The sequence below is a fragment of the Staurois parvus genome, unplaced genomic scaffold (assembly GCF_062004578.1).
Source record: "Staurois parvus isolate SC_StPar_1 unplaced genomic scaffold, SC_StPar_1.0 ptg000470l, whole genome shotgun sequence".
NCBI classification, from domain to species: domain Eukaryota; kingdom Metazoa; phylum Chordata; class Amphibia; order Anura; family Ranidae; genus Staurois; species Staurois parvus.
Window position 1 is genome coordinate 1,163,429 of NW_028318266.1, and position 26,201 is coordinate 1,189,629.

The window sequence follows — 26,201 nt, forward strand, 5'->3', positions numbered from 1 at the left end:
GCACAGCGGGTGTGCAGACCCGGGAACTCGGCACAGGGATGGTGGGAACCCCTCATAGTGGGCACAGCAAGTGTACAGACCCGGGAACTCAGCACAGGGATGGTGGGAACCCCTCATAATGGGCACAGCAGGTGTACAGACCTGGGAACTCGGCACAGTGATGGTGGGAACCCCTCATAATGAGCACAGCGGGTGTACAGAACTGTGAACTTGGCACAGGGATAGTGGAAACCCCTCATAATGGGCATAGCGGGTGTACAGAACCGTGAACTCAGCACAGGGATGGTGGGAACCCCTCATAATGGGCACATTGGGTGTACAGACCCGGGAACTCGGCACAGGGATGGTGGGAACCCCTCACAATGAGCACATCAGATGTAAAGACCCGGGAATTCAGCACAGGGATGGTGGGAACCACACAGGAATAGTAGGAACACCTCATAGTGGGCATGGCAGGTGTGCAGACCTGTGAGCTCACCACAGGAATGGTGGGGACCCCTCATAATGGGCACAATGGGCGTACAGACCCGGGAACTCAGCACAGGGATGGTGGGAACCCCTCATAATGGTCATAGCGGGTGTACAGACCTGGAAACTCAGCACAGGGATGGTGGGAACCCCTCATAATGGGCACAGCGGGTGTAAAGACACGGGAACTCAGCACAAGGATGGTGGGAACCACTCATAATGGGCACAGCGGGTGTACACACCCGGGAACTCAGCACAGGGATGGTGGGAACCCCTCATAATGGGCACAGCAGGTGTAAAGACCCGGAAACTCAGCACAGGGATGGTGGGAACCCCTCATAATGAGCACATCAGGTGTAAAGACCCAGGAATTCAGCACAGGGATGGTGGGAACCACACAAGAATAGTGGGAATCCCTCATAGTGGGCAAAGCAGGTGTACAGACCTGGGAGCTCGCCACAGGGATGGTGAGAACCCCTCATAATGGGCACATTGGGTGTAAAGACCCAAGAACTCAGCACAGGGATGGTGGAAACCCCTCATAATGGTGACAGCAGCTGGTGTATAGACCTGGGAACTCAGCACAGGGATGGTGGGAAGCCCTCATAATGGGCACAGCAAGTGTACAGACCTAGGAACTCGGCACAGGGATGGTGGAAACCGCTCATAATGGGCACAGCCAGTGTACAGACCCAGGAACTCCGCACAGGGATGGTGGAAACCCCTCATAATGGGCACAGCCAGTGTACAGACCTGGGCACATAAGCTTTGTAGTACTCCAAACAACCATTCCATTTTTCACACATTTCTGTAAATCTTGCAGGTCGTTGGTCTTAAAATGCAGCGGCTACCGACAGGCTCAGTGGTGGGGGCAGCAGATAAACCAGATCGCCGAGGAACATGGGAAGGACTTCTTGAGCACACATCGGTTTGAATCCCATGCGCCCGTGCGGGAGAGGACACAAGTGAAGTGGTGAGGACGCTTCATATGTATCACACCCAACCTCATAACATTTTGTTTCCTAAGAAAAATATCTTTGTTGCCCATAGCAGCCAATGAACTGCTTCCTTTTATGCTTCCATGATACGTTAGAAATGACTGAATGTTCTGCAGCTGGTTGCTACCAAAAACCTTTTGTAAAAACAAACAGATCATAAAATTCAAAGTCTGCAATACAGGTAAGGCAGCCCTCATGGGGCTCAGAGGGACCAAATATTCCAACTTGACCATTTCAGGTCTCCACCAATATAGACCACCCCTGTAAGCACTAATGCCTTGCTACCCTCTTCAATCCGGGGAAATCCAGTACGAAAAACAAACATAAGAAGAAGGGGCACCAGGCTAGTGCATTACTGGAATATTCCAATATGCTCACAAAAGGAATGATGTCATATGCAGCTAACGAGTTTCAAGGGTGATGCCCTCCTCCTCCAGAGCTCTGAGGAAGAGGGCATCACCCTTGAAACGCGTAAGCTGCACCCATTCTGGTGGACACGCGTTGTAATAGAACCGACCCAGACTGCAGGTGAGTACTTCCGTTAGACTACCACTTCCCCGTCCGAACACCGACCACAGACACCACAGCTGACCATACAAGACTAGAGGACACCAATCTTGAAGTCATTCAGAAAGTAGACTAGTTTATTTTAACACAGATACAAGATATATACACTCAGGGGACAATCCCCCCTCCCTGCATAATTACACAGGGCGGGGCAATCTGCACTTAGCAACAAGAGACACAAAGGTATCATCAGACAGTCCCATCAGGAGGGAGGGCTGCTGGAGACCCCCCCCCACTAAGCTAATACAATAATAAGCTTAGCTGTGATTTGGCCACGGCTAATCACATGACACAGCTGGGCTGTGATTGGCCCAGCTTGTGCATGTGATCGCTGTGACCATTCACAGCTAGACACACTAGTATACAATGGATGGCATGAATGAAGCCATCCATTGTATACAACTGTCATGTGACCTGCTGTGATTGGTCACAGCAGGTCACATGGTACCGGCAACGGGGCTGGTACTCAGATCTGTCATCGCCCGTGTCTGAGGTACACGGCCGGTGACAGATCGCGCCACTGCGCAGCTCTGCAGGCACGAAAACTGCGCATGCCTGTAAGGACGCCATATGGCGTCCACCTGGAAAGGTGAGTGTTTTTGCTGGCTGCCATTTGGCCATAGGCCGGGTGGGTAGAGGTTACAGAAGTCCCGTGTGTGCCCTGCTCATGAAACTTGGCCCATTCAAACCTGTGCCTGGAGCCGTACTCCTGGTTAGCTCGGGGCCACCACAAGTCAAAGGAATGAATAGGCCGGGCACAGGAGCTGGGTACTCCAAACACGTCTTTCTCTGTTCAGCTTGCTCTTTGGTGCCAGACAGGGTGCACAAAGACTACCTCAGGAGCAGAGCTGAAGGTAAGTATTTTGGTAGGTGGCTGCCACTCAGAGGCGTGGGGAAACTCAACTTAAGATGAGCTTTAAATGTATTTGATCTAAGCACCACTTCCACCCTCAGTGAAAGTCTGTCAACAAACCTCTGACTATAGACTTGAATTGAGACTGGAGGAAGAGTAACCTACCATTACTGAACATGCAAACTCCATGCAGATAAAGCCCTGGGGGTGGACTGAACCTAGGACACTAGAACTTCTAGGCTGAAGAGCTGCCTGACATTCTATTTATTGTCAATGTACTGATTCTGACTTTACCCTGTATCTCTCTTCTTCAGGTTCGTTAATGGTTCTACTTATTTTGAGGCGGTGGCTGAAGCTTTGATGCAGGCGCGGGAGGAGATTTTCATCACCGACTGGTGGTAAGTTGAAGTTTTGATGTCAAGGATGTCTCTGGCATTTCTGCAAAATGTTCTGGACCAAGTTTGTTTCTGTAATTTTAAGGATTGGGGAAAGTGCCCTTTTTGCCCCTTACCAGGGGAAGACTGACCATTTGGGAACTCGGGCACTACCCGAGGGCCCAGGATCAGTAGGGGGCCCCATGAGATGCCCCTGGTACTTTTCATAGGCTTTTTTTGGGTGTGGTTTGAGGGCGAGGACACAGGGGCCCCATGATCCCCTATTGCCCGGGGGCCCCATGAGTTGTCAGTCCGCCCTGCCCGTTACCATCCATCAGACTCCAAGTATCTGGTACAGCTGTTCAAAAGAAAAAGGAGAAAGCTTGAACCAAATACGGCTGTGGATGGAGGTTCTCTTTCTGTAATTCTTTTTACATATAGTTCCTCCTACAGTCCCACTGTCTTGTCTTCTCCATGCAGGCTCAGCCCGGAGGTCCACCTGAAGAGGCCAGCGCTGGATGACAACTGGAGGCTGGACATCATCCTGAAGCATAAGGCGGTGAGTCCTCGGTGATTGTCGTTTTTTTTTTTTTGTTTTTTTTTTATCCCCATCTCTGCTCCCGATACCTTCCTGTGTTTGTGAAATACTTTGTGATCTTTCTGATACTTTCTGATTAGGGCAGATTGTGTGACATATAAACTATGTGAATTCCCACCAACCACTTGCCTACCAGGCACTTATACCCCCTTCCTTACCAGGCCAATTTTCAGCTTTCAGCGTTGCCGCACTTTGATTGACAATTGCGCGGTCATGCAACATTGTACCCATATGAAATTTTGATCATTTTTTTCTCACAAATAGAGCTTTCTTTTGGTGGTATTTAATCGCCACTGGGCGCTTTACTTTTTGCGCTATAAATTAAAAAAAGTGCAAAAAATTTGAAAAAAAAAAAAGTTTGTTTCTTTTATAAAATTTTTCAAACAGGTATTTTTTCTCCTTCACTGATTTGCGTTGATGAGGCGGCACTGATGGGCACTGATAGGCGGCACTGATGGGCACTGATAGGCAGCACTAAAGGGCACTGATAGGCAGTACTAATGAGGTGGCACGGATAGGCGGCACTGATAGACAGCACTAATTAGGGGTCACGGATAGGCGGCACTGATAAGCAGCACTGATAGGCGGCACTGATAGGTGACACTGATGATGGGTACTGATAGACGGCACTGACTGGCATCACTTCTGGGCACTGACTGGCGGCACTGACTGGCACAACCCCTGGGCACTGACTGGTGGCACTGACTGGCAGCACTGCTGGGCTGCACTGGTGGGTGGCACTGGTGGGCAGCACTGGTGGGCACAGGTGGGTGGCACTGGTGGGCACAGGTGGGTGGGCACAGGTGGGTGGCACTGCTGGGCACATGTAAGTGGCACTTCTGGGCACAGGTAGGTGGCACTGCAGAGTGGCACAGGTGGGTGCACTGCTGGGCACAGGTGGGGGCACTGCTGGGCACAGGTGGGGGCACTGCTGGGAACGGGTGGGCGGGGCTAGTGGGCGCACTGCTGGGCGGAACTTGCGGGTGTCACTGCTGGGCACCGATCATCAGGGCACTGATCATCAGTGCCCTGATGATCGGTGCCGATCCCCGCTCTGACAACTGCCGGTTCTCGGCAGTACTTTCCTCACGATCTGACAGCGTGAGGAAAGTGCAGCCGAGAACCGGCACTTGCATTTCCCTGTGATCAGCGTGTCATTGGACACCGCTGATCACGTGGTAAAAGGTAGGTGGGATCGGCCTTTCACCACATCACGTGATCAGCTGTGTCCGTAGGACACAGCGATCACGGAGATCGCCGGGTGCGCGCCCCCTGGGGCGCGCAGGAGAGCTCGTTCTGGGAGGACGTCATATGACGTCCACTCAGAACTGGCCAGCCGCGGTGAAGCCGTCATTCGGCTATGCGCGGTCGGCAAGAGGTTAATTAGATTCAAACCTCCAATGCAGTGTGGAGGTGGATTTACGGGGAAGGGAGAGACCCCACCAAATGCGATGATGCCCACTTGCAACACAATAAGTGAGCAGGTGACACTTTTTTGATGGTAGAGAACAGCAATTGTATACTAATCACCATTGTCGCCAAACAGAAGTAGGCCTCATGCACAAAGAGGTACAGTACTCAGACAATATGCCTAGCGTAAAAAAATTCACTGGTTGGGTGTACAGCCGGCCATAGAAGTGGATGGTTGTATGACCCTGTACTCATGAAAAATGCTGATGTACTTCAGCATCGACATTTACCCTTATGGCATAATCTCCTGAACATGGCACGTCTATGGCTGAGTGCATCCATGTGCATGTAGCCTTAGAAACCATTTGCCAACTAAAACAGTATATATGTGTGTTTTTTAGTTGCACATATATGTATGTATGTGTGTGTGTTTGTGTGTATATGTATGTATGTATGTGTGTATATGTATGTATTATTATTATTATTATACAGGATTTATATATTATTATTATTATAATACAGGATTTATATATATTATTATTATACAGGATTTATATATATTATTATTATTATACAGGATTTATATATATTATTATTATACAGGATTTATATATTATTATTATAATTAGAGATGAGCGAATCGAATTTGGCGAAGTGGAATTTGTTTCGAATATCAGGAAAAATTCGATTCGCATCGAATCCGAATTTTAGCAAACTTCGGGTGCACAAATCGAATTTTCCCCGATCAGCCGGCAAAAGTGTCACTGCAGAGAGCTCCGCTATTTCTGACAGTTCTGACAGTTCATTTACAGCGGTTGAAACATTGTATCTATTTGTTTCCATTTAGGATACAGATGTTTTTATTCGGAAATAAATAGATACAATGTTTCAACCGCTGTAAATGTGAAGGAACTGTCAGAGAACTGTCAGAAATAGCGGAGCTCTCTGCAGATACACTTTTTGCTGTACTGGAATACTTCTTCTTTTCATTCTTCTTCTTCTTTTCATTCTTCTTCTTCTTCTTCTTCTTTTAATTCTTCTTTTCATTCTTCTTCTTTTCATTCTTCTTCTTCTTTTCATTCTTCTTCTTCTTTTCATTCTTCTTCTTCTTTTCATTCTTCTTCTTCTTCTTCTTCTTTTCATTCTTCTACTTCTTCTTTTCATTCTTCTTTTCATTCTTCTTCTTCTTTTCATTCATTCTTCTTCTTCTTTTCATTCTTCTTTTCATTCTTCTTCTTCTTTTCATTCTTCTTCTTCTTCTTTTCATTCTTCTTCTTCTCATTCTTCTTCTTCTTCTTCTTCTTCTTTTCATTCTTCTTTTCATTCTTCTTCTTCTTCTTTTCATTCTTCTTATTTTCATTCTTCTTTTCATTCTTCTTCTTCTTCTTTTCATTCTTCTCATTCTTCTTTTCATTCTTCTTCTTCTTCTTTTCATTCTTCTTCTTCTTATTTTCATTCTTCTTCTTCTTTTCATTCTTCTTCTTCTTCTTTTCATTCTTCTTTTCATTCTTCTTCTTCTTTTCATTTTTCTTCTTCTTCTTTTCATTCTTCTTCTTCTTATTTTCATTCTTCTTTTCATTCTTCTTCTTCTTCTTCTTTTCATTCTTCTTCTTCTTCTTTTCATTCTTCTTTTCATTCTTCTTCTTCTTTTCATTCTTCTTTTCATTCTTCTTCTTCTTCTTTTCATTCTTCTTCTTCTTTTCATTCTTCTTGTCATTCTTCTTCTTCTTCTTCTTTTCATTCTTCTTCTTCTTCTTTTCATTCTTCTTCTTCTTCTTTTCATTCTTCTTTTCATTCTTCTTCTTCTTCTTTTCATTCTTCTTCTTATTTTCATTCTTCTTTTCATTCTTCTTCTTCTTTTCATTCTTCTTCTTTTCATTCTTTTCATTCTTCTTCTTCTTTTCATTCTTCTTCTTCTTCTTCTTTTCATTCTTCTTTTCATTCTTCTTCTTCTTCTTTTCATTCTTCTTCTTCTTTTCATTCTTCTTTTCATTCTTCTTCTTCTTCTTTTCATTCTTCTCATTCTTCTTTTCATTCTTCTTCTCATTCTTCTTCTCATTCTTCTTTTCATTCTTCTTTTCATTCTTCTTTTCATTCTTCTTCTTCTTCTTCTTCTTTTCATTCTTCTTCTTCTTCTTTTCATTCTTCTTCTTCTTCTTTTCATTCTTCTTTTCATTCTTCTTCTTCTTCTTTTCATTCTTCTTCTTCTTTTCAATCTTCTTTTCATTCTTCTTCTTTTTCTTCTTTTCATTCTTCTTCTTCTTTTCATTCTTCTCCTTCTTTTCATTCTTCTTCTTCTTTTCATTCTTCTTCTTCTTCTTTTCATTCTTCTTTTCATTCTTCTTCTTCTTCTTCTTTTCATTCTTCTTCTTCTTTTCATTCTTCTTCTTCTTCTTTTCATTCTTCTTCTTCTTCTTTTCATTCTTCTTTTCATTCTTCTTCTCATTCTTCTTTTCATTCTTCTTCTCATTCTTCTTTTCATTCTTCTTCTCATTCTTCTTTTCATTCTTCTTCTTCTTCTTTTCATTCTTCTTCTTCTTCTTTTCATTCTTCTTCTTCTTCTTTTCATTCTTCTTCTTCTTCTTTTCATTCTTCTTCTTCTTCTTTTCATTCTTCTTTTCATTCCTCTTCTTCTTCTTCTTCTTTTCATTCTTCTTCTTCTTCTTCTTTTCATTCTTCTTTTCATTCTTCTTTTCATTCCTCTTCTTCTTCTTTTCATTCTTCTTCTTCTTTTCATTCTTCTTTTCATTCTTCTTCTTCTTCTTCTTTTCATTCTTCTTCTTCTTCTTCTTTTCATTCTTCTTTTCATTCTTCTCATTCTTCTTTTCATTCTTCTTCTCATTCTTCTTTTCATTCTTCTTCTTTTCATTCTTCTTCTTCTTTTCATTCTTCTTTTCATTCTTCTTCTTCTTCTTTTCATTCTTCTTCTTCTTCTTTTCATTCTTCTTCTTCTTTTCATTCTTCTTTTCATTCTTCTTCTTCTTTTCATTCTTCTTCTTCTTCTTCTTTTCATTCTTCTTCTTCTTCTTTTCATTCTTCTTCTTCTTCTTTTCATTCTTCTTCTTCTTCTTTTCATTCTTCTTTTCATTCCTCTTCTTCCTCTTCTTTTCATTCTTCTTCTTCTTCTTCTTTTCATTCTTCTTTTCATTCTTCTTCTTCTTCTTTTCATTCTTCTTCTTCTTTTCATTCTTCTTTTCATTCTTCTTTTCATTCTTCTTCTCATTCTTCTTCTCATTCTTCTTCTTTTCATTCTTCTTTTCATTCTTCTTCTTCTTCTTCTTTTCATTCTTCTTCTTCTTCTTCTTCTTTTCATCTCATTCTTCTTTTCATTCTTCTTTTCATTCTTCTTCTTCTTTTCATTCTTCTTCTTTTCATTCTTCTTCTTCTTCTTCTTCTTCGTCGTGCCCCGTGACTGCCCAAATGAGTGAAGTGTGCGGTGATTCTAAGATCGACGGCACTCATCTGCATGTCATACTGACTGACAGTATTATTTCTCTTCCCCAGCAGACTCCAAGGGCATTTAAATTAAAGGTACAGTGTTCTGCACTAATATAAAGGCTCTCTGAAGCCTAGAAACCCTTTTAATGAGTTAAATTCGCGGTGAATAAATTCGCATCGAATCGAATTTTTCCCGCAAATTCGGCGAATCAGCCGAATCGAATTTTTGAATAATTCGCTCATCTCTAATTATAATACAGGATTTATATATATTATTATACAGGATTTATATATTATTATTATTATGCAGGATTTATATATTATTATACAGGATTTATATATTATTATTATGCAGGATTTATATATTATTATTATACAGGATTTATATATATTATTATACAGGATTTATATATTATTATTATTATGCAGGATTTATATATTATTATTATACAGGATTTATATATTATTATTATTATACAGGATTTATATATTATTATTATACAGGATTTATATATTATTATTATACAGGATTTATATGGCACCAACAGTTTGCTCGGCGCTTTACAATATATATATATATACACACGCACACAGTGGGTGACATCAAGACAGACACAGTTTTTGTTTTATCCAGCTGTATTTACAACATATAACATCCAAGTGAAAGATATAACACCAACATGTCAGAAATGTATAGGAAAAAAAAGTCAAAAACCGCATCACTGAGTTGGAAAAAGGATCACCCCCTTGTGTCAGTATTTTGTTGAACCCCCTTTTGCTTTAATTCTATCCTTTAGTCTGTTGGGATGTCAAGTTAAGTTACATTTGGTGGTGACTGCAGTCTTCAAGTCATCCCACAGATTTTCAATGGGCTTTAAGTCTGACTAGGTCATGCAAGGACATTCACCATTTTCTCCTCCAACCACTGGGGGGTCATATTTGCTGTGTACTTTGGCTCATTGTCATGTTGGAAGGTAAACCTTCTACCCATGGACAACTTTCTGGCAGAGGGCAGCAGATTTTTCTCCATTTTGTCCCATCCATTTTTCCTTCTATCCTGAGAAAGTGCTCCAGTCCCTGCTGTAGAGAGACCCCCATAACAGGATATTCCCCCCTCCATGCTGTACTGTAGGAATGGTAGGATTTGGATGGTGAGCTGGATTGGATTTCCTCCAGACATATAATTTAGTGTTGAGGCCAAATCATTCCATTTTAGTCTCATCTGACCAGAACCCCTTTCTCCATGTGGCCTCAGAACCTTCAAGGTGCGTTTTGTATGTGTGTGTATTGTGTGTATATTTTATCTTATATATATATCATTTTTTTTTTTAACCTGGCTGTCTATGACAAGTAATAACAGATAAGTTGACCTTCTATAAGACCTTTTAGAACAGCAAAAGGTATTTTCTGACTGGTTGGCTGCTTTCCTTTACTATGCATGCCACATTTCGGCTTTTCCCCATCAGAAATACCTCTTGCGAGTGGTCAGGTCAGTATATACATATCAATTAAGCAGTGCTAATATGATAAATAGAATAATAACGTGAAAAATGCAAAAAAATCTTTTTTTCCTTGCATGTGAATGTGTATTCTTTACAAAGTGAAGATTTACCTCATTTACTAAGCTCTGGAGCAACGCATTTACAGAGCGCAACAGCACTTTCAAAATGCGCAGGCCATTTGCCTTTAGTCAGTCAACCCCATAGAGTTCATCTTTGTAATGAGCAAACAAAAAAAATACTTCCAGATGTTAAATTAGCAACGTTTTTGGGGTTGATTTACTAAAGGCAAACAGCCTGCGCACTTTGCAAGTGCACTTGCACTCATTTCCCCAGAGCTTAGAGAATGCGAAAGCTTCACGTGGTAAAGAATACCCAATGAGGTGCAAGGAAAAAAAAACAGAATTTTTGCTTGCACATGATTGGATGATGGAAATCAGCAGAGTTTTACCACATATACTAAGCTCTGGAGTAAATGAGTCCACGGATCTTGCAAAGTGCACAGGCCATTTGCCTTTAGTAAATTGAGCCCTTTTTTGTCTTGCAGGAGGCTGGAGTCCGGGTTTGTATTTTGCTGTTCAAGGAGGTGGAGCTGGCTCTGGGAATTAACAGCGGATACAGCAAGAGGACACTGATGATGCTACATCCTAATATCAAGGTGAGAGCCCAGCTGTACCCTCTAGATCACGGGTGTCAAACTGGCGGCCCTCCAGCTGTTGCCAAACTACAAGTCCCATGAGGCATTGCAAGATTGACCGTTACAAGCATGACTACCAAAGGCAGAGGCATGATGGGACTTGTAGTTTCAACACAGCTGGAGGGCCACCAGTTTGACACCCCTGCAGATTATTCATAAATAAAGGCTGCATCATTTCCCACAAAGGGTCATCATCCGTCGCTTGTTATCCATTATTATTATCTACTCTGAAACCATCCTATCATCTTCCCCTCTACAACAGAACTCATTTAAAGGAGGATACCATCAGTCATTATAGGCACTATGTATCACCCATCAACTGTTCATAAACGAACATCGTCATTTATCATCCACCATTTGTCATCTATCATTATTATTTAGTTTGGGGGGAGACATCCGGCATTACAGCCACTATGTGTCACCCATCAACTGTTCATTAGTTATCATCATCTCTCATTCATCATCCATCTTGTGTCATCTATTATCATTGTCCACTTTGAGGGCCATCCTAGTATCTCCTCCCGCACAGCAGAACTTTTAATTTAGAGGGAGACATCCGGCATTACAACTGCCATGTGTCACCCATCAACTGTTCATTCACTATCATCCTCAATCATTCATCATCTGTCATTTGTCATCTATCATCATTACCAAGCTTGGAGGCCATCCTAGTATCTCCTCCCACACAACAGAACACTTAATTTAAAGGGAGAGATCCGGCATTACAAACACCATGTATCACCCATCAACTGTTCATTCATTATAATCATCTATCATTCATCGTCCATCTTTTGTCATCTATCATCATTATCTAGCTTGAGGGCCATCCTAGTATCTCCTCCTGCACAACACTTAATTTAAAGAGAGAAAGCAGACATTACAACCGCCATGTGTCACCCATCAACTGTTCATTAGTTATCATCATGTATCATTCATCATTTGTCATCTATCATGATTATCTAGTTTGAGACATCCAGCATTACAACCACCATGTATCACCCATCAACTGTTCATTAGCTATCATCATCTATCATTCATCATCTATCACCATTATCTAGTTTGAGGGCCATCCTAGTATCTCCTCCCACACAGCAGAACTCTTAATTTAGAGGGAGACATCCGGCATTACAACCACCATGTATCACCCATCAACTGTTCATTAGTTATCATCATGTATCATTCATCATCTATCATCATTATCTAGTTTGAGGGCCATCCTAGTATCTCCTCCTACACAACAGAACTCTTAATTTAAAGGGAGATGCCAGGCATTACAACCACCATGTATCACCCATCAACTGTTCATTCACTATCATCCTCAATCATTCATTATCTGTCATTTGTCATCTATCATCATTATCAAGCTTGGAGGCCATCCTAATATTTCCTGCCACACAACAGAACACTTAATTTAAAGGGAGAGATCTGGCATTACAGCCACCATGTATCACCCATCAACTGTTCATTCATTATCATCATCTATCATTCATCATTTGTCATCTAACATCATTATCAAGCTTGGAGGCCATCCTAGTATCTCCTCCCACACAAGAGAACTCTTAATTTAAATGTAGACATCCGGCATTACAACCACCATGTATCACCCATCAACTGTTTGTTAGTTGTCATCATCTATCATTCATTATCGTCATGCATCATACACAGCGTAAATGTATCATCTGTCATCTTCATTCATCCTGCATCTCTTGTCATCTTCATTTATCTTTTTGTTGCATCATACAATACAGTCATACATACCACATTTTACCACATCTTCATCATTTATCATTCATCATCCATCCTCTTCACTTAGTATTGCCCAATATATATCATCTTCAATCACTATGCATCAGTCATCATTTTAATTCATTGATCTCCACAATATATCTTCCTATGCATTTTCCAGCATCTGCATTCGCCACACACAATCTTTATTCCTATTTCATCATTTATCGTTCACTAATCTTCATTCAACATTTCCAAAGCACATCGTCATATACATCAGGGGGCTCCAAACGTTCTAAACAAAGGGCAGGTTTACTGTCCTTCAGACTTTAGGTGGGACCAACTGTGGCCTATGTAATGTCCTGGTGACAGTGGAAACAATGTTGCAGCTTTGGTATTGGAGGAGAATAATGCCCCATCATTGGTATCAGTGGGAGCAATAGTGCCCATCATTGGTATCAGTGGGAGCAATAGTGCCCATCATTGGTATCAGTGGGAGCAATAGTGCCCATCATTGGTATCAGTGGGAGGAATAGTGCCCCATCATTGGTGTCAGTGGGAGGAATAGTGCTCCATCATTGGTGTCAGTGGGAGGAATAGTGTCCCATCATTGGTATCAGTGGGAGCAATAGTGCCCCATCATTGGTATCAGTGGGAGCAATAGTGCCCATCATTGGTATCAGTGGGAGGAATAGTGCCCCATCATTGGTAGCAGTGGGAGGAATAGTGCCCCATCATTGGTATCAGTGGGAGGAATAGTGCCCCATCATTGGTATCAGTGGGAGGAATTGTGCCCCATCATTGGTATCAGTGGGAGGAATAGTGCCCCATCATTGGTATCAATGTGTGGAATAGTCCCCCATCATTGATATCAGTGGAGGAATAGTGCCCCATCATTGGTATCAGTGGGAGGAATATTGCCCCATCATTGGTGTCAGTGGGAGGAATATTGCCCCATCATTGGTGTCAGTGGGAGGAATAGTGCCCCATCATTGGTATCAGTGGGAGGAATAGTGCCCCATCATTGGTATCAGTGGGAGGAATAGTGCCCCATCATTGGTATCAGTGGGAGGAATATTGCCCCATCATTGGTGTCAGTGGGAGGAATAGTGCCCCATCATTGGTATCAGTGTGAGGAATAGTGCCCCATCATTGGTATCAGTGTGAGGAATAGTGCCCCATCATTGGTGTCAGTGGGAGGAATAGTGCCCCATCATTGGTGTCAGTGGGAGGAATAGTGCCCCATCGTTGGTATCAGTGGGAGGAATAGTGCCCCATCATTGGTATTAGTGTGAGGAATAGTGCCCCATCATTGGTATCAGTGGGAGGAATAGTGCCCCATCGTTGGTATCAGTGGGAGGAATAGTGCCCCATCGTTGGTGTCAGTGGGAGGAATAGTGCCCCATCATTGGTGTCAGTGGGAGGAATAGTGCCCCATCGTTGGTATCAGTGGGAGGAATAGTGCCCTATCATTGGTATCAGTGTGAGGAATAGTGCCCCATCATTGGTGTCAGTGGGAGGAATAGTGCCCCATCATTGGTGTCAGTGGGAGGAATAGTGCCCCATCATTGGTATCAGTGGGAGGAATAGTGCCCCATCATTGGTATCAGTGGGAGGAATAGTGCCCCATCGTTGGTTTCTGAGGGAGGAATAGTGCCCCATCATTGGTATCAATGGGAGGAATAGTACCCCATCGTTGGTTTCTGAGGGAGGAATAGTGCCCCATCATTGGTGTCAGGGGGAGGAATAATGCCCCATGGGTCAGATAAAGTCAAACAAAGGGCCCCAACTGTCCCCTGGGCCACAATTTGGAGACCATTGACATATGTGATCCTTATTCATTATACATTACCTGTCATCTCTGTTCATGATATCTACATACAGTACCTATAAAATATTTAATTCATCATCCATTATCTTCATTTATTATGTACTTCATACAGCATGCACCGTGTTCATTCATGATGAATTGGCCATTATTTTATTTTATTATTGTCCATCATCCATCATCATCAATCACAGTGAGATGACATGTCAGCCTCTCTCCATCCTGTTTTAGGTGATGCGTCACCCGGATCATGTCTCCTCCATCGTCTTCCTTTGGGCTCACCATGAGAAGATGGTGGCCATTGACCAGTCCATAGTTTTTCTGGGGGGTCTGGATCTGGCCTATGGCCGATGGGATGACCATGATTATCGACTGACAGATGTGGGCTCTGGCAAGATGCAAAATCAGCAGCAACAGGTATCAACCAAGCCTACGCAGAGAGGTCTCTACTTCTGTAACCTTCTATTACCCTGATACTTTACTACCATTACCTAAATATTTTACTACTTTTACTCCAAACTAACACCACCCTTAAGTCATCCTACTTCTTCGCCATTTTGTGCCTACTAGCCTTCCTTTCACTTTGGCCCATCAGTAGTGTTACTTCATCTTGCTCTGCTACCATATCATGCGTTACACAACACGACGACAAACGCTCTGTGTACTGGAACGTCATAAATCTTTATGGGCTACATAGGTAACATACAGTAAAATGATGCGAATGCTTTTCAGCCGCAACAGCCTTACTCATTCTATGAATAAAGCTGTTGCGGCCAAAACACGTTCGCATCGGCTTACTGTATGTAACCTATGAGGCCAATAAAGATTTCTGATATTCAAGCACTCCGAGTTCCCAGCTTACATGCATCAATGTTCTGGTTCCAAGGGACTGCACTGCCTAGCCATGCGCACCCGTCTTCATCCATAAACCTGTATTACCAGTGGTAGAGTGTGGTCTGACTTTTCACAGTGGCATCTAGCTTGGCTGTAATCTATTGTCTTCACAGTGGAGTCTAGCTTGGCTATAGTGGATTGTTGTGTCTTCAGTACCAATGGACTGCACATCCTAGCCATGAGCACCCGTCTTCCGCTACAGACCCATATTACCAGTGGTAGAGCGTAGTCTGATTTTTCACAGTGGCGTCTAGCTTGGCTGTAGTAGATTGTTGTCTGTCTTCAGTACCCAGGGACTGCACATCCTAGCCATGAGCACCAGTCTTCAGCCATAAACTTGTATTACCAGTGGTGGAGCGTGGCCTGATTTTTCACAGTGGTGTCTAGCTTGGCTGTCGTAGATCGTTGTCTGTCTTCAGTGCCAAGGGACTGTACATCCTAGCCATGAGCACCAGTCTTCAGCCATAAACCTGTATTACCAGCGGTAGAGCGTGGTCTTATTTTTCACAGTGGCATCTAGCTTGGCTGTAATCGATTGTCTTCACAGTGGAGTCTAGCTTGGCTATAGTGGATTGTTGTGTCTTCAGTACCAATGGACTGCACATCCTAGCCATGAGCACCCGTCTTCTGCTACAGACCCATATTACCAGCGGTAGAGCGTAGTCTGATTTTTCACAGTGGCATCTAGCTTGGCTGTAGTAGATTATTGTCTGTCTTCAGTACCAAGGGACTGTACATCTTAGCCATGAGCACCAGTCTTCAGCCATAAACCTGTATTACCAGCGGTAGAGCGTGGTCTTATTTTTCACAGTGGCATCTAGCTTGGCTGTAATCGATTGTCTTCACAGTGGAGTCTAGCTTGGCTATAGTGGATTGTTGTGTCTTCAGTACCAATGGACTGCACATCCTAGCCATGAGCACCCGTCTTCTGCTACAGACCCATATTACCAGCGGTAGAGCGTAGTCTGATTTTTCACAGTGGCATCTAGCTTGGCTGTAGTAGATTATTGTCTGTCTTCAGTACCAAGGGACTGTACATCTTAGCCATGAGCACCAGTCTTCAGCCATAAACCTGTATTACCAGCGGTAGAGCGTGGTCTGATTTTCCACAGTGGCGTGTAGCTTGGCTGTAGTGGATTGTCTTCACAGTGGCGTGTAGCTTGGCTGTAGTGGATTGTCTTCACAGTGGCGTGTAGCTTGGCTGTAGTGGATTGTCTTCACAGTGGCGTGTAGCTTGGCTGTAGTGGATTGTCTTCACAGTGGCGTCTAGCTTGGCTGTAGTAGATTGTTGTCTGTCTTCAGTACCAAGGGACTGTACATCCTAGCCATGAGCACCAGTCTTCAGCCATAAACCTGTATTACCAGTGGTAGAGCGTGGTCTGATTTTTCACAGTGGTGTCTAGCTTGGCTGTCGTAGATCGTTGTCTGTCTTCAGTGCCAAGGGACTGTACATCCTAGCCATGAGCACCAGTCTTCAGCCATAAACCTGTATTACCAGTGGTAGAGCGTGGTCTGATTTTTCACAGTGGTGTCTAGCTTGGCTGTCGTAGATCGTTGTCTGTCTTCAGTGCCAAGGGACTGTACATCCTAGCCATGAGCACCAGTCTTCAGCCATAAACCTGTATTACCAGCGGTAGAACGTGGTCTGATTTTCCACAGTGGCGTGTAGCTTGGCTGTAGTGGATTGTCTTCACAGTGGCGTCTAGCTTGGCTGTAGTGGATTGTCTTCACAGTGGTGTCTAGCTTGGCTGTAGTAGATTGTTGTCTGTCTTCAGTACCAAGGGACTGCACATCCTAACCATGAGCACCAGTCTTCAGTTACAGACCTGTATTATCAGCTGTAGAGCTTGGGTATTGTTTTCAGTAACTTTATGTATTCTACCACTTCTATATATGGCAGCTTCCTGCTGTCAGTGGTTCCTAAGGAAGCAGCAGGTGATGGCACCCGCTGCATCCCTGTCAACAGCTGCCATCACTTGTACATTGGCTTACATGGCTGGGAATCACTGGCCATGTAAGCAAAGGGATGGAGACTGAGTGACATCACTGGCCATATTTGGTCACTGGCCGTATTTGGGCAATGATGTCACTATTATCCCTGTCCTGTTGCTCATAGGCGATGACCGCTTGGGCAGCTGTCGTTCAGTGGAGGTGCTGTCGGGATCAGGCGTGTGCCATGGTTCCCCCAGGTTTTTAATTTTGGCGATTTTGGCAGGCGGTGGGCACCGTGATTGACAATGGATTTACAATGAAGGACATTTTTTGGGGATTTATAATTCTTTTTAATCAAAATACTTGTTAAACGTTTGGGTCTTTATTTCTAGGTTACACTTCTTTTTGGGTGTGAATGAGTAGGAGTACTATGTACCCCTTCCTCATTCATGTAGGTAGGGACAATATTAGGGGACTCCCAGATTCCAATAGGCCCTCCGCCTGCAGACCCCCACAGCCACCAGCCCAGGTTTGTGGGGAAGAAGCCCTTGTCCTCATCAACATGGGGACAAGGTGCTTTTCCAGGACACGTTGAGGGAATGTGGCCTGGTATGGTTGAGGGGGAAGGGCTGCACCATGCTTGTGATTACCTACTTGGATTAAGAGTCTGGCATGGATTTAAGGGGATCCTCACACATTTTGTTTAAAAAATTGTTTATTTGCCGGACGAACTCCCTTAAAATCCATACAAGTGTCTGGTATGGATTTCCTGGGAAACATTCACACATTTTTTTGTGGGGCCCCTCTTAAAACATACCAGACTCAAAGGGTATGATATATATTGGGGGGGCTGGGTGCAGAATGCTATACCATTTTTTTTTTTTTTCATTCTTCTGTAGAATGTGCTACAACAAATGTGACATCTACAGAGAAGAAATAAAATATACAGTTGCCAACAAATGACAATTCATTGCCGGCTTTCTTTAAAAAAAAAAAACAAATTCACAAAGACCCCCTCCATAGCAGTCTGCTATGTATTTTGGTGGACCTTTTGGTGGGGTCTTTGTGCTGTTCATTGTTTTTTTTTTTTATATAGAATCCAGAAGGTAAATGTCATTTGCTGACAATTTAAAACAATTGTTCCCATATCCCAAATGTTTGCAGTGGTATATGTTGCCCAGGGCAGTACCCATCCCATACTAATATTTGACAACGCTTGGCCTACTAGCCCAGAAAATTGGCATTCTTGATTTTACAGATTTGGCTCATTTATTTTAAGGGGTCTGGGTTTGGGGTTCCATACTTCATTAACCCATTTATGCCTAATATTCCATTATTGGAAGGTAGTGATGTGGGAGATGATTATATCTTACTGCTCCAGGTCATCGCCGAGGTCTAATTTTTCACAATTCAAAAAATTTCAACCTTAGGCATAAATGGATTAAAGTTCACCAAACCCTGCTCTAACTGAACACAGGGCAGTTTGCCTCATCCCTACTCTTCAGCTCCAGTCTAGAAGAGCAAAAAAAAGTATATTTCACCCACTTCTGACTTGATATGCTCTCTGATCACTCCCGGTGCAAATCCCAGAACATCTCTTAGCATTTCAAACTCAAAGTACACATATGCTCCAAAACATAGTAATGTGGCACCATGAATGAAAAGCTTCACCTTCAAGTGTGTTTATGTACCATCCAGTACAAGGGTGGACTGGGCAATAGGGGATCATGGGGCCCCTGTGTTCTCACCCACACCCAAACCAGCCTATGAAAGGTACCAGGGGCATCTTCTGGGGTCCATTACTGACCCCGGGCTCTCAGGTAGTGTCCGAGTGCCCCGGAATGGTCAGTCCGCCCCCGATCCAGTATCTTCCTGAGCACTCCAATAATATGCAAATGTTATTTTAAAATACAAAGACATGGGGTTGATTTACTAAAACTGGAGAGTGCAAATTCTGGTATAGCTGTGTATGGGAGCCAATCCGCTTCTAACTTCAACTTGTTCAATTAAGCTTTGACAAAAAAAAAACCTGGAAGCTGATTGGTTTCTGCACAGAGCTTCATTAGATTTTGCACTCTAGTTACCTACCCCCAGGGGTGGACTGACAACTCATGGGCCCCCCGGGCAATAGGGGATCATGGGGCCCCTGTGTCCTTGCCCAAACTCAAAAAAGCCTATGAAAAAGGTACCAGGGGCATCTCATGGGGCCCCCTACTGACCCTGGGCCCTCGAGCAGTGCCTGAGTTTCCAAATGGTCAGTCCGCCCCTGCCTATCCCATGAGCTGGTCAGTCCCTTCAGCTTACTGCACCTTTTTGAACATGATGTGCAGGCTCGGCGACCAACAGCAATACAAAATGTTGATTTGTAGAAAGACCGTCGATGACTGACCCATCTCCTGGCATACTGCATCTATTTGCTCCTATACAGGATGGGCAGACTTGCGTTCCAATAGTCGCAAGAGGTGGGAAGGGGCAGCACAGCTCCGACCCAGGATCTCCAAGCTGTGGGGGTGATCAGGAAGAAACAAGAAGACCCCCAATAGTGCCTGCATTTCATTCTTCTTGCCATCATGCATTGTTTATAAGGGAAGGTTTACTTTTATGTGACTTCTCATAACTATTTCTCCATAACCACATTTAGTACATCTAACTCAATATAAATGAAATATCAGCTTTGAGTGGACAGACGCTATAACTCCTCCTCATACTCCGTTTAACCTTAGCCATTATCTTCTTCTTTTCTCTGATGTCTCCTTTTTCTTTCATGGTCTGTCCTCTCGCTGTCTGTCTCTCTTCTCCTATAAGGTGGCATCCCGCTGTCTCTCAGCAGAATGGAACCGCAGCTGTGGACATGTCCCCTGAAGAGGCTGAGATGGTCTCCCAATACTGGCTGGGCAAAGACTACAGTAACCTGATATTTAAAGACTGGGTACAACTGGACAAACCTTTTGAAGGTAACAGGCCTTCTAGATCTCTCATTTCTATTGATGGCACTGCATTCTGGGAAGGAGGGACAGACTCATGGACCCCTTTCTCTATGTGTCAGCCTATAGGTTGATGGACAGATTCATTACTCTCTTCTGTCTCCGCCACCCTACCCGATAAGGGACAGACTCATAGCTCCCTTCTCTATGCGGCACCTTACAGGTTGATGAACAGACTCATGACTCTCTTCTGTCTGTGTCATCCTGCAGGAGGAGGACAGACTCATAGCTCCTTCTATATGTGTCACCCTGCAGGAGAAGGACAGACTCATAGCCCCCTTCTGTCTGTATCACCCTGCAGGAGGAGGACAGACTCCTAGCCCCCTTCTGTCTGTATCACCCTGCAGGAGGAGGACAGACTCATAGCCCCCTTCTGTCTGTATCACCCTGCAGGAGGAGGACAGACTCGTAGCCCCCTTCTGTCTGTATCACCCTGCAGGAGGAGGACAGACCCATAGCCCCCTTCTGTCTGTATCACCCTGCAGGAGGAGGACAGACTCATAGCCCCCTTCTATCTGTATCACCCTGCAGGAGGACAGACTCATAGCTGCCTTCTGTCTGTATCACCCTGCAGAAGGAGGACAGACTCATAGCTCCCTTCTGTCTGTATCACCCTGCAGGAGGAGGACAGACTCATAGCTCCCTTCTGTCTGTATCACCCTGCAGGAGGAGGACAGACTCATAGCTCCCTTCTGTCTGTATCACCCTGCAGGAGGAGGACAGACTCATAGCTCCCTTCTGTCTGTATCACCCTGCAGGAGGAGGACAGACTCATAGATCCCTTCTGTCTGTATCACCCTGCAGGAGGAGGACAGACTCATAGCCCCCTTCTGTCTGTATCACCCTGCAGGAGGAGGACAGACTCATAGCCCCCTTCTGTCTGTATCACCCTGCAGGAGGAGGACAGACTCATAGCTCCCTTCTGTCTGTATCACCCTGCAGGAGGAGGACAGACTCATAGTCCCCTTCTGTCTGTATCACCCTGCAGGAGGAGGACAGACTCATAGCCCCCTTCTGTCTGTATCACCCTGCAGGAGGAGGACAGACTCATAGCTCCCTTCTGTCTGTATCACCCTGCAGGAGGAGGACAGACTCATATCCCCCTTCTGTCTGTATCACCCTGCAGGAGGAGGACAGACACTGAGCTTCCTTCTGACTGTGTCCCTCTACAGGAGAAAGGACATGCTTATAGCTCCTTTCAAGGTTGATTCTATTTCTTTGCTTTTAGATTTTATCGATCGATTGAAAAACCCACGAATGCCATGGAGGGACATAGGTGCAGTGATTCTCGGTAAAGCTGCAAGGGATGCATCTAGACACTTTATTCAAAGGTGGAACTTTACAAAGGTGAGGACTTTCTTGACAAACCTTTACTCCTTGATCATCCTTCCTTCATTAAGAGCAGTTTTCTTGCCTTGTTAGAAGAAAAAATTAAATATTCTTGGATAACAGTAATGAAAGATATGCCTTTATAAAATTATGTATCTTATGGATAAATGGGTGGATGGATGGATGAATGAATGGCTGGATGAAAAAGTGGATTTCAAGAGTTGAGGGATAAGCAAATGGATAGGTTGAAGGACAAGTAAATGGTTGGATGTGTAGAAGGATTTCTGGATGAGTAGATGGATAGCTTGGTAGATGGATAAGTGGATGGATGGGTTGATGGATAAGAAAATGGATGGGTTGATGGATAAGTAAATGGTTGGATGGGTAGAAGAATACGTGGATGGATGAAAGGATATGTGGATGGGTGGATGGATAGCTTGGTAGATCGATAAGTGGATGGATGGGTTGATTGATAAGAAAATGGATGGGTTGATGGATAAGTAAATGGTTGGATGGGTAGAAGGATTTGTGGATGAGTAGATGGATAGCTTGGTAGATGGATACGAGGATGGATGGGTTGATGAATAAGTAAGTGGTTGGATGGGTAGAATAATACGTGGATGGATGAAAGGATATGTGGATGGGTGGATGGATAGCTTGGTAGATCGATAAGTGGATGGATGGGTTGATTGATAAGAAAATGGATGGGTTGATGGATAAGTAAATGGTTGGATGGGTAGAAGGATTTGTGGATGAGTAGATGGATAGCTTGGTAGATGGATACGAGGATGGATGGGTTGATGGATAAGAAAATGGATGGGTTGATGGATAAGTAAGTGGTTGGATGGGTAGAATAATACGTGGATGGATGAAAGGATATGTGGATGGGTGGATGGATAGCTTGGTAGATTGATAAGTGGATGGATGGGTTGATTGATAAGAAAATGGATGGGTTGATGGATAAGTAAATGGTTGGATGGGTAGAAGGATTTGTGGATGAGTAGATGGATAGCTTGGTAGATGGATACGAGGATGGATGGGTTGATGGATAAGTAAATGGTTGGATGGGTAGACGAATACGTAGATGGATGAAAGGATATGTGGATGGGTGGATAGATAGCTTGTTAAGTGGATTGATGGGTTAATGGATAAGTAAATGGTTGGATCAGTGGATGGGTGGAAGGATACAAAGTTGGATAGAAGGATGAGTGGTCGGATGGCTTGATGGATAGATATATGGATGGATGGACAGATGGATGGACAAATGGATTTTGTTTAGTTCCAGTCAAAATGGTAAAGGGTTAGAATCTCTGTCAGGGGAGATTACCTCATAAAAAATCCAGCAGCCCATAATGAGTCTTAGATGTTTATTGAGGACTCATCAAACCATGTTCCTCCACAAATATTTTAGGCCTCAACAGGACCTCTTATGAAAGGTGACAGACAAACAGCACACATAGAACTACTATCTATACTCCTTACAACTGAGCAAACTAGACACAAAAATTAGAATCACAGTTAAAATACTCTTGCAGGGCATATTTGTATCTTGACTGAGAATGGAAAAACTAGAGCTCTCATAGCACTACATGTGTTACACTGATAACATGTGAAATAGCCCTTTTTGTTCCGAGAGCTTGAGAGACTCTTTTTGTATTTAATTGATATGCTCTAAGTAGAAGGTCCTTTAGCTTTCTTATAACTTTGCGATGGTGGCCTTTTCACTACATTACATATGTTGTAGTCACTCTCCAATATGAAAGAATGCGGATTCACAACTTTTAAAACATTTTAAGGCAGAAAATATTTAGTCCGAACATAAGGGACTCTGTATGTACCTATGTGGTGGGCATACTCTTCTATTCTAATAACTGTATGTTTTAGGGCCCAATCCCGAACATCCCCGAGATACCCATGATCCTTGAATATTTGCTGAAATTTTAAATTTTAACCCTAACATCACCTGGCTCAGAACAGATTTGAAGAACTCTAATAAACTAAAAGCCTGGAAGATTGTCCACTAGCTGCCTAGGATGGACACTTAATGGGAACACCTTCTTGCAGAATTCATGTAGAATATGAGAGTCAGGTGGTGGTCTTGCCTAAATATTAACAGTCCCTTGAATGCTTATCAATAATTATTTGATTTTTTTGGTACTTTTTTTTTTGGTTACAGTTATATAAAATAGACCAAACCCTGCAGTCCAACAACAAACTGTCACTATGATGACCAGGGCTTATAGGAGTTTGTCCCATTGGATGGCCTGTCTGGGAGAGAGAGAGAGATTGGGAGGGAGAGAGAGAAGAAATAAGGGGAGGAAGAAAGAGAGGGTAGAGAGATTGAAAGAAAATTGTGGAAAGAGTGTGTTAGTAAGGGGGGATAGAGAGAGAGAGTAGGGAGGGGGGAAAGAGAGAGAGAGAGAGACTGGAGGAGAGGGAGAGAGAGTAGGGAGGGGGGAGAGGGGGAGAGGGAGGGAGAGAGGGAGGGAGAGAGAGAGAGAGGGAGGGAGAGAGAGGGGGAGAGGGGGAGAGAGAGGGGGGAGGGAGAGAGAGGGGGAGAGGGGGGAGTGAGGGGGAGGGGAGAGAGGGGGACAGGGAGGAGAGAGAGGGGGCGAGAGAGGGGGGGGGGAGAGATAGGGGGAAGAGACAGAGTGGGGAAGGGGGAGGAAGATAGAGATCAGGGAAGCAGGGGGAGAGAGTGGGGAAGGGGAGAGAGAGACAGAGAGAGAGAGAGAGGGCGGGAAAGGGGGGAGGGAGAGAGAGAGTGCCGGAAAGGGGGGGGATTGGGGGGGAAGCGAGAGTGCGGGGAAGGGGGGGAGGGAAAGAGAGAATGCGGAGAAAGGGGGAGGAGACAGAGAGTGTGAGGAAAAAGAGGGGATGGAGAGAGAGAGCAGGAAAGGGGGGAGGGAGAGAGAGAGTGGGGAAGGGGAAGGAAGGGAGAGCGAAAGAGGGAGAGCGGGGGAAAGATGGGGAGGGAAAGAGAGTGAGGAAGGGGGGGGAGAGACTAGGGAGGAGGAAGAGCAGGGATGGGGGGGAGAAGAGAGCGATCATGGAGGGGGAGAGTGGGGGGAGGAGAGTGAGAGCACTGGGGGGAGAGAATGTGGGGGAGAAAGGTGAGCGAGCAGGAGGGGGGTTTTAACTAATCTTCACGGTTAAAATGATTTTTATGTAGAATAAACCCCCCACAGAAATGGTAAAAGAGTCAACCCATGTTCACATGTTCTTCTGCACATTTTTCATCTCCACGTCACGTGTGGTGGATGGCTGCCGGTGAGTGTTAGCCCGTGGTAGTCTGTATGTTCGCGTGCTGTTTCCGTGCGTCGCTCCCTTGCTGGTCGGATGAGCAATGCATTGTTTCCTCTGTGACGACCCGCGAGGAAACACGGCGTGGAAACAGGTGATGGTCTCTCTGCTCGATATCCACGTCATGATTGCCAATTTGCCATAGGACTAAGTAGCCTCCAGTAAGCCAACAATTGCTCCTGAAGTAGAAATGAATGCTGCGGTTAACCTTTTAAAGCGCAAAATATCTCAATTTATAATTTATTTATTTTTTTGCACATTATAAGAACATTTACCCTCGTTTGTCAATGGTATTAGCAGCTGTGCTACATATGGATATTTAGAAATCTGCCCAGATCTTTGTTACTTTCATATGTTTTGTATTCTACAGACCACCAAATCGAAATATAAAGGTCCGTCATTCCCATATCTTCTTCCAAAATCTCTGAGCACAGCGGACAGACATCAGTACTCGGTGCCAGGATGCCACAGTGCCACTGTACAGGTGAGGGAGGGGAATGGAGTGCAATGGAGGTACAGATAGTACATTGCGGATCTTGGATTTACCACTTCTGACATCATTGCTTATTACTTGTGAACTCTGTGAATGATCACAGAGATCACATGGTACAGGGCTATTCACAACAGCCTTGTACCATGTGACAAGCTGTGACCAATCACAGCTCTCACAGTATTTCTCAATGGCTGCAGGAATGCAGCCAGAGAGAAGGAGAAATGATTGCTTTTACAGCCTTTATGGGCTGTAAAAAATGTAAATATGTCTGGGCCATAACTGGAGGGAGGCGTTTGACCAATCGGCATGGGTGCCATTTAGAGAACATTTTGTCTTTTTATAATGAATGCAATGCATTCTCTGAATGGACTAGGTGGATTGGGGATATCACAATCTCCATCTTGCCCAATAGGAGAACATGCATTCATTGAAAAAATGCAAAGTGTTCTGTGAATGGTGGCCGTGCCAAGCGGCAGATCTCCTGTGTTCAGAATGTCGCAGGGCAGCTGCTCAGCACAGGACCCAGAAGCTACTGGGGATACTACACTGATTGCCAACTTCCATGGAGATCCCACAGGTATGGCACATACATACTTACAGTGGTCCAAGCTGGAGTAATGTAATTATGTGACAATTGCCATACCTGGAATTCAGCTTTAACATAATGAATTTGTGAATTGAGTCTTAAAGTGTATGTTATACACGGCTCAAAACAATGAAGGGAGGACTTTTTAATCTGAGCATAGCAGCAAGTCCTTGAAACTGCTGAGATATTGATCTGGTCAGGTAAGTAGCAGAGGGGGTTGTTAAT

General features: G+C 44.0%; 1 protein-coding gene across 2 annotated transcripts in view; it reads left to right on the forward strand.

Annotated features, from left to right (window-relative positions):
• Nucleotides 1-26,201, forward strand: part of PLD2 (phospholipase D2) — a 120,514-nt gene that overhangs the window by 80,753 nt on the left and 13,560 nt on the right. The window contains exons 10-17 of one of the 2 annotated variants that reach the window (XM_089689345.1): nucleotides 1,292-1,441; nucleotides 3,201-3,284; nucleotides 3,741-3,819; nucleotides 10,753-10,863; nucleotides 14,687-14,872; nucleotides 20,109-20,235; nucleotides 21,494-21,612; nucleotides 25,268-25,381. In XM_089689345.1, the coding sequence (XP_089545471.1) occupies nucleotides 1,292-1,441; nucleotides 3,201-3,284; nucleotides 3,741-3,819; nucleotides 10,753-10,863; nucleotides 14,687-14,872; nucleotides 20,109-20,235; nucleotides 21,494-21,612; nucleotides 25,268-25,381 (970 nt within the window). The remainder of the gene's footprint in view (nucleotides 1-1,291; nucleotides 1,442-3,200; nucleotides 3,285-3,740; nucleotides 3,820-10,752; nucleotides 10,864-14,686; nucleotides 14,873-20,108; nucleotides 20,236-21,493; nucleotides 21,613-25,267; nucleotides 25,382-26,201) is intronic. The other variant, XM_089689346.1, reaches the window with a different exon arrangement.